Source organism: Coturnix japonica, chromosome 1, assembly GCF_001577835.2.
Source record: "Coturnix japonica isolate 7356 chromosome 1, Coturnix japonica 2.1, whole genome shotgun sequence".
Lineage (NCBI taxonomy): Eukaryota > Metazoa > Chordata > Aves > Galliformes > Phasianidae > Coturnix > Coturnix japonica.
Window position 1 is genome coordinate 43,794,449 of NC_029516.1, and position 15,436 is coordinate 43,809,884.

At 41.2% G+C, this 15,436-nt stretch overlaps 1 protein-coding gene across 1 annotated transcript in view; it reads left to right on the plus strand.

The window, feature by feature from the left end:
- The first annotated feature begins 11,526 nt into the window (after positions 1 to 11,526).
- The window catches only part of LOC107311753, a 23,369-nt gene continuing 19,459 nt past the window's right edge, over positions 11,527 to 15,436 (plus strand). The window contains exons 1-3 of the mRNA XM_015858578.2: positions 11,527 to 11,854; positions 12,538 to 12,674; positions 12,988 to 13,469. Of these exons, the coding sequence (XP_015714064.2) occupies positions 11,545 to 11,854; positions 12,538 to 12,674; positions 12,988 to 13,469 (929 nt within the window). The 5' untranslated portion in view covers positions 11,527 to 11,544. The remainder of the gene's footprint in view (positions 11,855 to 12,537; positions 12,675 to 12,987; positions 13,470 to 15,436) is intronic.

Consider the following 15,436-nt stretch of genomic DNA (forward strand, 5'->3'; position numbering starts at 1 on the left):
TTGCAGAGCCCGCCTAACTGTTAGCCAGGAAGAGCTTTCCGTCCTCCGAGTCTGTGTTTCTTCGGAGTTATAAATTGGTATTTTTTGGATAATACCGGACTTGAAATCACCCCACTTTCTACAGGGGGAGAAGGGAAGACCTTGAAGCTTCATTCTGCGGAGTTTGTCGCCCCGGGAATCCAGGACGAGAGCGAAAAGACGCGTTTAACGTGCCGTCCTGCGTCCGGGAAGACCCTGGGGAAGGCGAACTTTTGTTTTTCCGTCTAAATTTAAATAAAACCTTTGGTCAAAAAGTCTCCCCCGTCGGGCAGATTTGTTCCTTAGGGGCTTTTCTGCGGAACAGGATGGATACCGAGGGGGCAGCTTCAATACTTTTGTCGCAAACCGAGTTCAAAGGGAAGGAAGTAACACAGTTTCGTGGCTGAGCTTTGAATATGGATAGAGAATCGCCTCCCTGAACCATATCTTTAACTATTAAGAATACGGTATTCTCAGAAAATTCTGTCTTTTGAGAAAATATAATACATGCAGAGGAATGTATGTACTGGAACTTGTCACTTTTCCTTGTGTTTCGTTATATTCTGAGAATAAGATGCAGCATTTTGATTTTTTTTTGTTTTATTTTTGGACATAGTGTCTGTATGTAAAAACAAAGCTGTTTTTGCCTCGTTAATAAAGTCGAAATAAAGTGCCAGGTCGATGTTTTGTCCTTTAGAATACACTGTATTTCTGCTCTTAAAACTTGCAAAAGTCAGAAGCAAGAAGTAAGGAGAAAAACGTCCAATGGGTATATATACACAGAGGTGTGTCACGTTATCCTCAAACATTAATGGAACAAATTGAAGCCTCTCTTCTCCCCAAATAAATATAATAAATATAATAACATGGAAATCCGACCTCTGAGAACAGATCAACTCATACATCATTTGTTTGCATATATTTGGATATAAGCTTCTTTTCCCACCATAAGCTCTATAAAATCTGTAATTCTATTCTAAAAACAGAAAATAAAGCAGAGAAACCCTCATAATATAAATGCTCATATATTGACATAATTTTCAGATAATCCTCACAGTTTAAAATCACCTTTGATTCTCACTTAATTATTGTGTCACCAAGTGACAAATGAAAATAATTCTGTTTGCTCGTTAGTTTAATTAGTGGTAAGGATTGATCGCAATGATTTTGGAGCTGTTCAGAAATCAGAAGCCTCAACTGTTTTCTAATTAGAAAGCAGACTGAAATTTATTCCTTCATTGAAAAATAACAAATTAATCCCCACATTTTTGTTTTGTCCCTTTGGAGTTTAGAAATAGCTACCACACAAAATGTCGGTGGGCTGTTATATAAGGGAACATCTCTTCTAGCACTGAGGAATCTGAGATTCATGAAGATAAATAATACTCTGCAGAAGGCCTTGCCTTGAAATTTTATTGGTCCAGTTCTGGAGATACCATTGTGTTATTCTCAACATTAAGTGGATTTAGTTTAAATGAAGTATACCAAAAATAGCAAGGAGTATTGAAATACATTAGGGTAGACAGTGACAATGAGCTGTCACTCTTCTATCTTCTCATGTAATTCTATTTTTATTTTGCCATGTCTGTATGTAGGTCAGCTGATACATTCAAGGTGGGGAAAATAAAGGCAGAGGAAGGGGAGATTCTGGCTGTTCAGTACCCTACTGCTGAAGCCAGGCTGCAAGGCACCCAGAGTTGGGCTCTGAGATCTGTCACACATTTCAGGTGGTGTCATTCCCAGATTAGCAGCCAGGGCAAATCCACAGTAGCCAAAGAGCTTAGGCTGGGCACCTGCATGGGAATAAAATTCTGAGAGACAAAAAGGTAGTTGTTAGAAAAGGAGATGTTGTTTATTTTCCCAATCAGTTAGACTGAGATTTTTGTAAAATAGAATCAGTCTGCAAGTGATAGAGAGAACAGAGCTAGAAAGGGTTGTCAGATATACAGATCTGTTTGACGTAAGGAACTCTTCTGGGTTCAAAGTAAAGACAGTGATGGTGAGATCACCTGATCTGATGGATCAGGTCTTCTCCTCATTTAATTCTCAGTGGGTTGATATAAATCCAAATGTTTTTGAACTTATTCCCTCTTCAGGTGCTGACTGAGTTGCACTCCTGAAGTTCCATGTTTTTCCCTGGCAGTCTGAGACAGACCTGGCACTTCACATCCAACACTGAGTTGTCAGCACCCCTCATACTGACTGTTCCTCAGGCATCAGACCTGCCTGGTCTGCACAGGGCACAACCCTGGCCTCCTTTTTGTGATCACTGAGAAGTTTCTTGTTCTTGAGTGCTGTCTCTGAAGTTTGTAAAGAGTGGAGAGTGGGCCTTTAGAGTTACGAGGTGGAGTGAATAGAGCTTTTTCCTTTTTTCCTTTTTTCCTTTTTTCCTTTTTTTCCTTTTTTCCTCTTCCTCTTCCTCTCCCTTTTCTTTTTTCTTTTTCATTCTCTTTCTCTTTTTCTCTTTCTTTTTCTTTTTCTTTATTCATTTTCCTTTTCTTTTTCCTTTTCTTTCTCCTTTTCTTCCTCTTCCTCTTTCTTTTTTCTTTTTTTTTCTTTTTCTTTTTTTTTCTTTTTTTTTCTTTTTTCTTTTTTTCTTTTTTTCTTTTATTTTTTTTTCTTTTTCTCTTCCCTTTTCTTTCTCTTTCTCCCTTCTTCTTCTTTTCCTTTTCCATTTTTCTCTTCCCCTTTTCTTTTCCATTTCCTTTTTGCTTTTTCCTGTTGATTTCTCCCTTGGGTGTGGAACTGAGTTTCTCAGGTTAATCAGATAAAATAAAGATGTCAGAAACTCTGAACAATGTTCAAGTTTGCTTTTGTAGAAATAGCCATTGAGAGAAAAACTCACTTATTTTTCCTATTCAGACATAGGCTCCACAAGGAGGAAAAACAGATTAGACATTAGACAGGTATGGACAGATTAAACACACAGACTTCAGGAAAACAATATGGATACATTAAAGGCTACACTCATTTAATGATATTTACTCTTCTTAGCATGTTGAAGACCCATAGAAATTATTAATTTTTGATATAAGTATCCTATTCTCTTGACAAAGGATGTTTTTGCATGCATTCAGGTAACTGCTCTGAACATTAATCATTAAAAACATACATACATATAACAAGATCAAAAAGCATTAGTCAAGTTCTTGCTCTGTGGCAAGAACTGATTCAACAGTTGCAAAGTGTATATAATAAGGAAACATTTAGACGACAAAATGCCATTGGTAATAAATTCATGTGTGTTGCCTGACATATATACCTCAATAAAACTAAGAAAAATATGTCACCAGATGTTTCAATGTTAAGGCATCACAAATCCTAATAAATGTATCTATTTTGCCTTCGAATCTATTACTTGCAGCAGCACAACTGTTTAGAACGCTGAGAGAAGCATTTTTCTATTCGGTATAAGCCAAGAAACTTAGTTCTAAAAACATGCAAAATGATTTGACCCGTACTGGAACAGCCTGATGATGTTTATTGAGACAGATGGAGATACTTTGTTTTCTATCTCTAGGAAACTGAATGTAGGGAAGTTCTCTCACAGCTGCATAGTAGGACAGTCTCTGCTGCTGCTTTCTTTCTCCAATCCATGTACATTGGTTTCATCACAGTTTCATCCCTGAGTTCAGGAATGATTTTGGCCTCTGCTACATTCAAAGCAGGACAAAAGCAAAACAAATAAAGAAAAAAAGTTTTTCATTCTTGTCCATCTAACACAGCAGAGTGATAAATATTTCTAGAAGTATATATGCCTTTGAGGTACATCATATTACTGAATTTTTAAGGGTTGAGATAAAAAAAGGGATGCTCTGACCACACTCTTCTCATCATAGAAGGGTCTAGTAGTCTCCATAGTACTTTTCCTATTTACCTAGGTTTAGCAAAGCAGGATTGCTGCCAGTGACATAAGCACTTGAAAACAATGACAGTGATTTTTAAGACTGCAGTGATTTTACTATTACAGAAGAGTGGAAGTTGGAAAGCGTGGATCCCAGGATCCAAAACACCCAGGATCAAACCATGGTCAGCAAGAGCAGGGAGACTTGACAACTTCTATGGGCAAACTGCTCTACTGTTTGACCATCTATACAGTAAAAAAATTGCATATATTATTCACATTGTAGTAGAATTTCCTGTGTTTTGGTTTGTGCTGATTTCTTCCTGTCTTGTCACTGGGCAGTTCTCATCAGTGCTGAGAGGAGGGGAAAAATCACCTCCATCAGCACTGGTTTGGAATTAGTATTTATCCATGTTAATTTATGAAACCCATGCACAGATTAATGATGAATTGTACTCCTGCCATTTTTCACTTGTGATCATTAATTAAAAGTAGCTTCAGGAAAAACACTGTTACCTCTCACACAGTTTTACTTTCAAGGCTTGTCAAGAGCAGTTTGAATTGCCCTGTTTTGGCTTTGTGATCATGTTGTCCATGAGTGAGGGACTTGTAATGGCTAGTTGGAGTGTTGGCAAATCTGCTATTTCAAATATGAATACAACTCAAATCCTCTAAAACCAGAGTACATCAATAGCCTGGTGTACCTTCCATGTACAAGAGAGGCAGTAACATAGAAAAATGAAACAGAACAGAACAAAATAAAAATGGAGTGATTGAAGTGCCTAATCAGGACCTAGTGGATTCTTGCACATGAGCAGCTAAAAGAAGCATAATAGTGCCACTCTCCTGTGCCACTCTCCTCTCTGTCATGTTTGCTAGGCAGCGAAAATCAGAGCTGTCCCTTTTTATAACTAAAGATGAAAATCTCTTTATCCACCTGGAAAATATGGAACAGAAATCCCCACATAACCATGTTTTGTTTCTCTGCACTCATCACTGAGCATTAGTACTATTATTATATATAGGAATTTGATTTGTGAGCATAATTTTGTTCTTCTGTGTATATAATTGTAGTCTTTTTTTTTTTTTTTTTTTTTTTAAAAAAAAAAGAAGAGAAAGTGCATAAATAAAGGACACACAGGCCTATGTGTGGAAATGAAATGTAACCCTTACTATAACTCTCACTAAGTGCCTGGAAAAAGAGAGAAAAAAAAAATGGTAATACACAACACAGTTAGATTCCAGAAAGCCAGATTACAAGTACTAACCCACCCAGTGCTGTAAACTGATACAAGATCATCAACATAGAACATGCACATCCTGTCCCTTCAGTAGCAGTGAGGATGTTTGTGTTCTTAGGTAGCATTTCATAAGATATCATGATATGTGAAAGGAATGCTGAAAGCTTACCTGTGGTAATACTCAGTAGATCCAGATCTTCACCCTGCCTGAAAATCACTCTTAAAATCAATCTTAAAGCGCCTAAATGACATAGGCAAGAATTAAGCTACAGGGCCACAGGCTCAGCATACCCCAGGAGCGTAACACCTTGTTACCGTGTCAGGCAAATTCAAGGAAGGCGTTAAACTACTTGCTTCAAAACTAACTTCAAAAAGACTCTCAGAAGAGAATGGAATATTTTCCTGTAGCTGATACATTTGAGATTTTATCTCCTTTTTGATTTTACATAACGTTGGACATTTTATTAAGTGTAGGAAAATATTGTAACAAAAATTACTAATCAGGGAAACTTTGGCTACCACAAAACAAACACACCCACACTGATAACAAAATTATATCTGAAAGTTTATAATTGCCATTTATTAAGTTAGAATGCTGTGTCAAACAGTATTCTAAAAGATTCAGTCTTGGGCCTGGTATAATTTTATTATTAATTTGAATAATAGTTTACAGTGCATATCTAGATGTGTAACAAGTTAGAATTAATCAAGAGTAATGGAGGTTAGAAAGTGAAAAATTCCTTGTAAACTGAAGATGTTATCTTCAATACTGTGTATTCACTTGGAAAGAAATTTGTCAGCTTTAGGGTAGCAGCTGACTTGAACTTGAAATGATCTGCATCTTCAGGCTGTAACTATAGCCTGTAACAATACAGAAACAGTTTGATAACAAATCAAGGGAGGAAGATGATGGTTATATCCGCAACAGAAATGAAGATCTCCCACTGCAGTCAGGGCTACTGTGGTCTCACTGTGTTTTTTAGCCTGGCTTTTGTACTGAGTTACAGGTAATTAGAACTGGGGAGGAAAAAAAAAAAAAAAAAGGAAACACACATGAGAAAGCAGCAGCAGTTATCACAAGACTAGGAGCTACCCCCTGATAAAAGGGCATATACAGCTGGAATTGCCTGACTCAAAGAGAAGGCTGAAAAATTAATATTCCTCCAAAAACACTTATACCATTGAAAGGAAAGGAATTATATTTGCTCAGTCAACATTGCTGAAAATATAAGGAAATAGATAATAATGTTTGCTGCAGTAAATGTAAGGGGATAATTTCTAAAAGCAAGTGGAGTGACACACTGGGAGATATAGCTGGGGAAGACTGTGGAGTGTCCAATGGTTAGTGACACTGAACTGTTGTCAGATATAAAAAGGGTTCAATTGCTGACCGTGAATGGAGGACAATATAATTGCTGATACTTGTAGTTGTCTCGTAACTATGAATCTGAGTGTGAATCTGTGTGGGCAAGGGAGGGTATTTAATGCACTGCACTTCGCATTCAGTAACATTTTTTGAGTAATCTCCCACAGCACTCTCATTTGGGATTTCATCCGGGATCCAAGGGAGTAGAGTGAGTTCAATAGGCTGTCAGGTACTTAAAAATCGGCCACAAAGTGAGATGAAAACATAGCAATTAACAGTTTAGACAAGAACAACTTATAGAAGATTAGAATATCCCTGGGCTACTATTTTACTGCATTCTGTAATGTCCTAGGTGATAAGACATATCATATGTCTTAGTATATGTAGAAGACACTAAGTTAGGGAGGGTAGGGAGAGTAAAAATTAAGACATTCAGTTCAAAGGCACTTTAGTAAAATTAGGATTTGGCCAAAAGAAATCTCATACAGTTTGTTAAGGAGAAATGCAGATTTCTGCATATAAAACAGAACAACCATTTGCATCAGCACGGACTAGGAAATTACAGGCCTGAGCTCCCCGCTAAGGTTAGAGTCATCTTTCCCAACTGCTGAGCCCTTGTAGAGATGACTGTTGCTGTGTTCAGAACCTAAGAATAAATAAAGTCATGTAAGCAGCTGAGGTTTCAAACAAAACATTTGGTTTTCCAACAAAAATATTACTGAAACAAAGACAAAAGCACAGCAGTAGTGTCTGGAGACACTGACACAGCACACGTCACCAATTTACAGACTTGGCTTCCTCCAGACAAAATCAAATATATTTTAACAGGAATGTGAACAGTTGGTTCATTTCTTTGAAAACTATGTCCCAGATAGGCTGCTTGGAGGAGACAGTACTTTAGTGGCTGTAAAGTACTTATAACTCTATAGGAGCTGGCAGAGTTCAAAAGAAATACTTCTTACCCAGTGCATCTCTGCAGGATCCCAGGCAAGAAGAGGAACTTAATAGCCTCTGCTGTGTGGGAAACATTATACTTGCCAGACTTCTGTGATATTTTACCCACTCTTAATGTATCAATTAATTAGGAGACCTGTGTGCTTCAAATACCCCATTTGGAAGGTATTAATTAATAATTAACAATTAAGGTATTAATTAATAATTAAGGAGAAGTAAGCAAGTATCAGCTGGGTTGTTGATGAGCTGGGTTGCTGCTGCTCACCTGAGTGCAGGACCAGACGTGCTTGGTGTGCTACAGAGCTCTGACCACATAGGCTATTCTTCTCCTGGAAAATCACCTTCAGGGACATTGGAGAAGCCTGGTTCCACACTCAGCCCTTTGCTGCCTCCCTGGGGAAAGCCTGAATTTCAAGGAAGACAACATTGGCAAAGCAGTGCATTGGAGCCCATCCTCAACTTACTACCCTGTCTTGTCTTTCCTGTTCTAAAACAGCTTAACTTGAGGAACTAGGTATTTGCTATCTTCCCAACATCCCAACACTATTGATGTTCATCTATACTAACTAAGGAGCCTGCCAACACCTGCCCTTGATCTCTAGCTTGGGGAGAGCTAGGCTGCCAAGCAGCTTGTGACAGGGGAAAGAGAGACCTATGTATTTTGGCCTGTAGCTTGTGTGTGGTGCTGGGGTGACAATGAGTTTGGAAGCCTCCTCCTGTCAAGGTGGATATTAGACTCACAGTGTTTGGGTGTGGGTGCCAAGGACAACATTCCTTGGGAAATGTGTGTGCAGTGGCCCTTCCTGTCATCGCTGCTGGAGACCAACACTGTGTTGTCATCATTTTCCATGAGGAAATGGCAGCCAGATCCTGCTGGTTTGCAGAGGAACAGAGCAGGAACTCAGACAGCTGGCACTTAACTCTTTTGCAGGCAGCTGGCATGGCACAGATGAAGTGAGAAGTCTGGAAAATTTTGCCCATGTGGATTATATTCTGATGTGTAAGAAGCCACACTCTGTGTATAGCAAATGGCTGACCTCAAAGGTCAGTACAGGCTGGGCCATGCCGGAGCACTTTCCTTGCCCTATTGGACCGTATGTGGTGTCTAGACATGGCAGCAAGAGAAAGGTTATAAACAATCCAGAGCAGCCCCATTTCTCTGATCAAAAATGGGGTGTCTGTAAACACCAGAATCTCAGTTTTTCAGTGTGGCACAGAAGGTCGAGTACATGGGCATCAGGATACAGAGAATGAGGACTACTAGGGTAGATTTAGACACCTGGATTGTACATGATGTGTTGTTTGCACTCATATCTACATATAACAGGTTGCCATTCACCACATTTCCCTGCAGTCAGTGTTTAGGGCTCTGTAAGTGTTTTCTTTTAGATAACCCACACAAGAAGAATCTAATATTTAATATGACATTAACTTAGTTACATGAGATTTTGACGTAAGACCATTAAGCAGTTATTTACTGAGATCACATCAGACACATAATGTATCAGTTATGATATACAGATGAATATCACTGCAAACATAATTCTCATTACTGGTCTCTATATACTCATTGTTACAACAGCAACCTTCCTTAGTCACCCAAAAGGAGTAAGCTGATTGTCACCTCTAGCCTGTTCCTCTCTTCAAAATTGGTTCTGTATGTTGTTCAGTTTCTATACCTCATGTTGGGCTGAACTACATATATGTTGTTGCTTCCCACCCTCCATGATGTTGTAGCAGGAAGAAAATCACTGTTTTTGTTATCTTCTGAGGGAACCTGGTGGTTCACTGACACTGCTGTCTTATTTAAAACCAGTTACTCTTCCAGTCTCCCTGGTGTTCACATAAGTTCATCTTCCTTTACCAAAGCTCAGTGATATTCTTTTCCCTTTCTCCTCTCTGTTGTGGGGTGGGCTGGTCTGCCACAAGTGCCCAGGTTCTCACTTCAAATGAAAGATCTGTTTCATTTCCCCATATAGCCAAGGAGAGATCTGGTATGTTTTAAGCATGGGAGATAACGGGAGCATGGAGCAATGCAAAGTTAGGGTCTATATGACCTTTCTCATTCACAAAGAAATGATCACAATTCCATTTTATTTCCCTTTGTAATTGACAGCTAATGTTTCAAATAGAGAATGAAGTAGCATCTGTCCATGAGTGGGCAGTGCAAGAAGTACCAATTCACTGATACTGATAAAAAACTGCAAACTACTAGTTTGAAAAATATAGACAGCATTCCAGAAGATTATTCACATATATTTCTGCAATATAATGTCTGGAAGTATTTTGTTCTTATTTTTGTCTGCTACTGATCTGAGATCTGATATTTGAAATTCCATTTCCATTTTATTAATAATTTCATTTCTAAAGTCAGGATTAACTGATAACTCTGTATTCTGATTTTTAATGCTAAGATTTCCATTGAAGGAAGAAAACCCTCCTGAAGTCCTTTCTAGAGCTAAACTTTAAAGACAAATGAGAAAACATGTTAGTTACCTACAGGATAAAGAAAACCAGTCTAAGAACATGGCAGCCAGAAACTTGCAAATGTTACCCCAAAGACAAGTGCAAAAATCATATGGACAGATAGCAAGTGTTCTCAGTGCACCAGAGTCATTTGTCTCTGCCTTGCACAACTAGATGTCTCAAATCCACCTTGTGGATATATATTTGTTTATATGTATGCACTATATTTTTATTTATTTTTCTTTTTAATGGCATATGCTATTGCTAGAGCACTGTGACTATGAGGTATTAGCAGGGGTTGAGGAACAGACTTCTGGAATACAGAATTCTGCTGCTAATGAGGCACTTGTGAGTGAAAAACCAACATAACTACTTTAGAAACAAACAAGCAAAGCAGTTCTTTATTATACAAACTGCAGGAGTTGCATGGTAACTTCTCCAAGGTAGAGAAAGGATGTATGAGAAGGACTATAACAAATCAAAGGGGATTTAGACTGTGACAAATAATATGATTGCTTAGATACAGCTGGGCGTTACTCCTCATCTGTGTAACCAGAGGCATAGTTATTAAAGCTTATGGGAAAAAAGATGTGGATGCCTCTACTAAGTGAACTACAGCAGCTGAAAAGGACAGAGAGGTTATACTGACCATTAAAATGTTTAAGGGAAGTGTAAGAAACAACTTTTGTACAGTCGGGGAAATTATCTCCTATTTTAAGATTAAAATTTGACTAAAATTTGAACAAAAACCTCCTTCAGCTTTGTGGCAGAATTTAATTCCTTTATTGCTGAACAGCGTGAACTTCTGGTTTAGTACATGGCAGTTCAGTAAATGATTTCTGTTCTAATTATAGTAGAATCTGAAAATAATATGTTGAAATAATAATTGAGAGGACAGAATGAAATGAAACTTGAGAGATGGTAACCCGGTTCCTACAAAGCCAACCAACCAAATGAGTCAAACTGAAAGGTGGTAACAATTTAATATCAATGTACCTATTTTAAAAACCTTCTGTTTTATTTCTGGTGAATATAAGCTAATAGACTTGGACTTGCTTGTGTGAAAAAGGGAAAAGAGTATCATTTTCCCTATTTTAGAAATAGAAATCAAACAATGAAAACTGCATTTTAGAAAATGTGACAGAACAAATGTGCAAAGTCCTCCCAAGTGCAAAGGCAGCCTGACAAGATTTCTGAAGAAAAGTTCATTAAATTCTAAATGCATGGGGGAAAAAAAAAAAAAAAAGAAAAGAAAAGAAAAGAAAAAAGAGAGAAAAAATAAATGAACAACAGTGGGAAATGGACAACAGTGAGAAAACATTATGAATTTAAAGCAATTCAAACAAACGTGAGGTTAGTACAAAATAATAAAAAAAAATACTGATAAAGGAGGAAAATCACTTTCCAGTTCTCACGACCATTTATTGAATGGGGACTATTCACTTTAGAATGTGTAATCGTTACAGTTATCTTTTATCTGGGGGCGCTGCGCCATCATCCGCTATGCGGGAGGAAACAAAAGAGGCGGGAACCCCTCCCCCTCTTTCTCGCGACCGCCGTCTCGTCGCAGTTCCCAATTAGGTCGGCTCTCGCACTACAAATAAACCCGCTCCCCGCCGATCACCACACATCTTTTTTCGGTTGCCGTAGCAGTCATGTCTGGCAGAGGCAAAGGCGGGAAGGGGCTCGGCAAGGGGGGCGCCAAGCGCCACCGTAAGGTGCTGCGCGACAATATCCAGGGCATCACCAAGCCGGCCATCCGCCGCCTGGCGCGGCGCGGCGGCGTGAAGCGCATCTCGGGGCTGATCTACGAGGAGACTCGCGGCGTGCTCAAGGTGTTCCTGGAGAACGTCATCCGCGACGCCGTCACCTACACCGAGCACGCCAAGAGGAAGACGGTCACGGCCATGGACGTGGTCTACGCGCTCAAGCGCCAGGGACGCACCCTCTACGGCTTCGGCGGTTAAACTCGACTTTAATAACAATTCGCTTTCAGTAACCCAAAGGCTCTTTTAAGAGCCGCCCACCTAAGCTGGAAAGGAGCTGTGTCGCTTCAACCTATTTATGCCTTAATGCTAACACCACTCCTTCGCAACTTTGATGTATAAATCGCTTGCAAGGCGGCCCTATTAAGATTAAAGTACAGATTATTTAGCTGGAGCTCCCGTTTACAATTCCATTAGGGATCCACACTCAAGTAAAAAATATACGCAGCCATATCAACAGCCAAGTAGACAACTGACAGCTTTAGCGCTTGCTACACCGATACGTTTGGTTAAATCGTAGGAGAGGCTCCCTGAGCCCTCCGCCCCCCAGGTGCCTGTAGAGCACTCGGTCCGTTCGAAGTGCTGAGGGCGTGAACAAGACACGTAGGGGCGGATTCTATTAAAATTGCGTTGTTCTTCACGGGGCCCCGCGGTGTGCGGAAATGCAGTGGGGGAAAGCGAGTGGGGGAGGGGACTGCGCTCAGCTGCTGGGTCCCCTAAACACACACTTGTAAATACCGAAATGATCCCAACTCTCCTAATTGCACAAAACAGCCCGGTATTCTTGGTGGGTGTCTTAAAATTCCTAAAGGTATTTTCGCTGAAGCCAGAGCAGCTCCGTGCAGCCGTTTTCCCTACACCGCTTCTTTTCACCCGAAACAGCCTCTGGTCAGGCGCTCTCCTACCAAGAGACGTGCAAGGCGCCCATTGTGCTCTCAGCAGTTCCCAGACGCTGGGAGCAACATTCCTTGAATCGCAGAGACCCGCAGGCACCTGGGTACCAGCGCTGTGCTGCTTTGGTACCGTGATACCGAACTCTCTTTATGTAAACGAATCCGTCAGGAGGGAGCTCCTGCTGAGAAACTGCTGTCGCGTTTATAACCAGAAATCGGGTTCATATAAGCCGAAATAAAAAGGATGTACGGATCTCAGGGCTCGAAAAAGAGCAAGTAGGGGCTCCTCTGCCCTATTTACAGCGACTTTGGGCAGGTTGCAACACGGTATCGCAGGCGCCGCCCGGAGCGGACGCGGCTGAACACAAAAAGGCGCCAAACGTGGGCTGGGGGGAAGGGCGGACACCGTTGGCCGGTAATAAAGTGGCGCCCTTTCTAGGCGCGCTTTTTGAATTTGAAAGTGTCCAATAAAAAAGGGGTCTCCGAGCCAGCCAATCAGAGGGGGGGAGCATACTATAAAGTCAGCCACGGATGCAGCGCGCTACTATTCCTCTGCGGTGTTGCACGGGTGTTGCTTTGTTGTTTCAGAGCGATGGCGCGTACGAAGCAGACGGCGCGTAAGTCGACAGGCGGGAAGGCGCCCCGCAAGCAGCTGGCCACCAAGGCGGCCCGCAAGAGCGCGCCGGCCACGGGCGGCGTCAAGAAGCCGCACCGCTACCGGCCCGGCACGGTGGCGCTGCGCGAGATCCGGCGCTACCAGAAGTCCACGGAGCTGCTGATCCGCAAGCTGCCCTTCCAGCGCCTGGTGCGCGAGATCGCGCAGGACTTCAAGACCGACCTGCGCTTCCAGAGCTCGGCCGTCATGGCGCTGCAGGAGGCCAGCGAGGCCTACCTGGTGGGGCTCTTCGAGGACACCAACCTGTGCGCCATCCACGCCAAGCGCGTCACCATCATGCCCAAGGACATCCAGCTTGCCCGACGCATCCGCGGGGAGAGGGCATAAGGCTGCTGGCCCTACTACTTTGTTCCCGCACCCTAAAGGCTCTTTTAAGAGCCACCACGTTGCCACTTAAGAGAGCTGTGTCGCTGTGTTCACTGATAGTTGCATACTGGTTTCGTCATCCTGAGCTTCGTTTAAGGTATCGTAAAAAAAAAAAAGACGTGTACTGTAACTACTCGTCATTATTTTCTCACCATCTCTACATTTATCTTTTCTGCTGGGAATTGTGTGGAAAAATGTTTATAAATGCCTCTTATTTATGCTGTTTTCTCTGCAAGCGTTATTGACACAATACAGATCTGGGGGGGGAGGGGGGGGTGGCATGCTTTTTTTGGATGTGTCTAAGTAGTATGAAGTGCTCATTTAGTTCCGGTGCGGAAATGTTGCAAAAATATCAGTATGAGAGCTATTTTGAGTGGTAGGTTAAAGCTGTTTTCCGTAGTTCTTTAATTTCACCATGAATCGGCCATTCGTGTAGTTCTAATGTCCACTGCTGGAGTCCGTACTTCTAAGTATCACGGTAAGTATTAACTGTGTCTTTAAAAAGGAAACAAAATAGCAACAGCAAAAAAGAAGTTCACAGTAATTTATTTCTGTGTTTTCCTTACAAGTGTGCTCAGCCATTGCTTGTGCTGGGAGGTGGTCTAAAACTTTTAATGCTTCAATAGATGTCCAAGTGTTCTAGCGAATAAAGAAAAATCACTAATAAAGTGAGGCTGGTGTTAGGGACAGCTTGGATATTCAAGTAATCTAAATTGTTGTTTATCTGCGTTCTCTGCCTGATTTACTACTTGGAGATCTGAATAAATCCTGAGTACCTTTCAACAGGGGCAGTGGAAAAAAAAGGTTTGGGGGAACCAACAAAGCCAAAAACCAGAACTCAGTGGATGTTCCTGGGAAGTGCTGTGTTCCCCATCCCCCTCTCCCCTCTTTCGCAAACATTGGAGGCTGGCGCAGGGCTCCGGAGCTTTTGTTCGAGACCGAAGCGGGGAGAAGGGGCGGAGAATCGGCTGCCTGGCTGCGGTGGATTCGTAAGGCCCCCCGCCTGTAGGGAATGTGGTAGTGAGAATTCAGGGTGGGTTCTGCATTCGATCTCGAAAAGAAGATCGAGACAGAAGAGGAATATAAGTAGGAAATCAGGATCTATATTTACTAGATGTTAGTTCATTCATCAGACTTCTGTAGGCAGGAAGTTGCAGCTGGCCTTTGACTTGCTTTATTAACCCATTGTATTGTGCTCAGTTCTGCAGATTGAGCTGTTCAGTATCTTGGTAAACTCATCTTTTTTTGTGGGTTCACAAATAAAACATTTGGATTCCCACGGCTTTGGTTCTTAAGGCATCTTTTTCACTGTCCTCGATAATGCAGCGTAGTCTATCCTATGTGCTGCTGTAATGTTATCGTCCGTGTTGGTCTCCAGTGAGAACTTAGTTATGTGAGGATGATTCATGGGGTGCGTTGTTTCAGAAATAGCACATGGCATGTAAAAGAGGCCGGAAACAGGACATATTCATAGCAAAACTAGATACAAAGGGGAAGGAAACTGGAAAATGGCAATGCCTGGTAGCAAAAGCCAGACATGGGACTGTAGAAGGTACATACAGAAAACTATTTACATGGATACATGTGTGTGCATTTCCTTCAGTCAATATCCCTTTAACTCTTTCTCAGTTCCCTCTGTCCCATCATGGAAAGGATTAGGTATTCTGTACAACTTTTCTCTCTGTGATTCCTGTGTTGCTGTATGGGATGATCACATTGAAAAACTGACTTTGTCCCTTTACACATTAACACCTGCACAATAAGGGCTGGAAATCTGATAAGTGGAAACCTCTCCTGTTGGAGTAACATAAAGATTGTGTCCATTAGTGTAATTTTAAAGTATTTG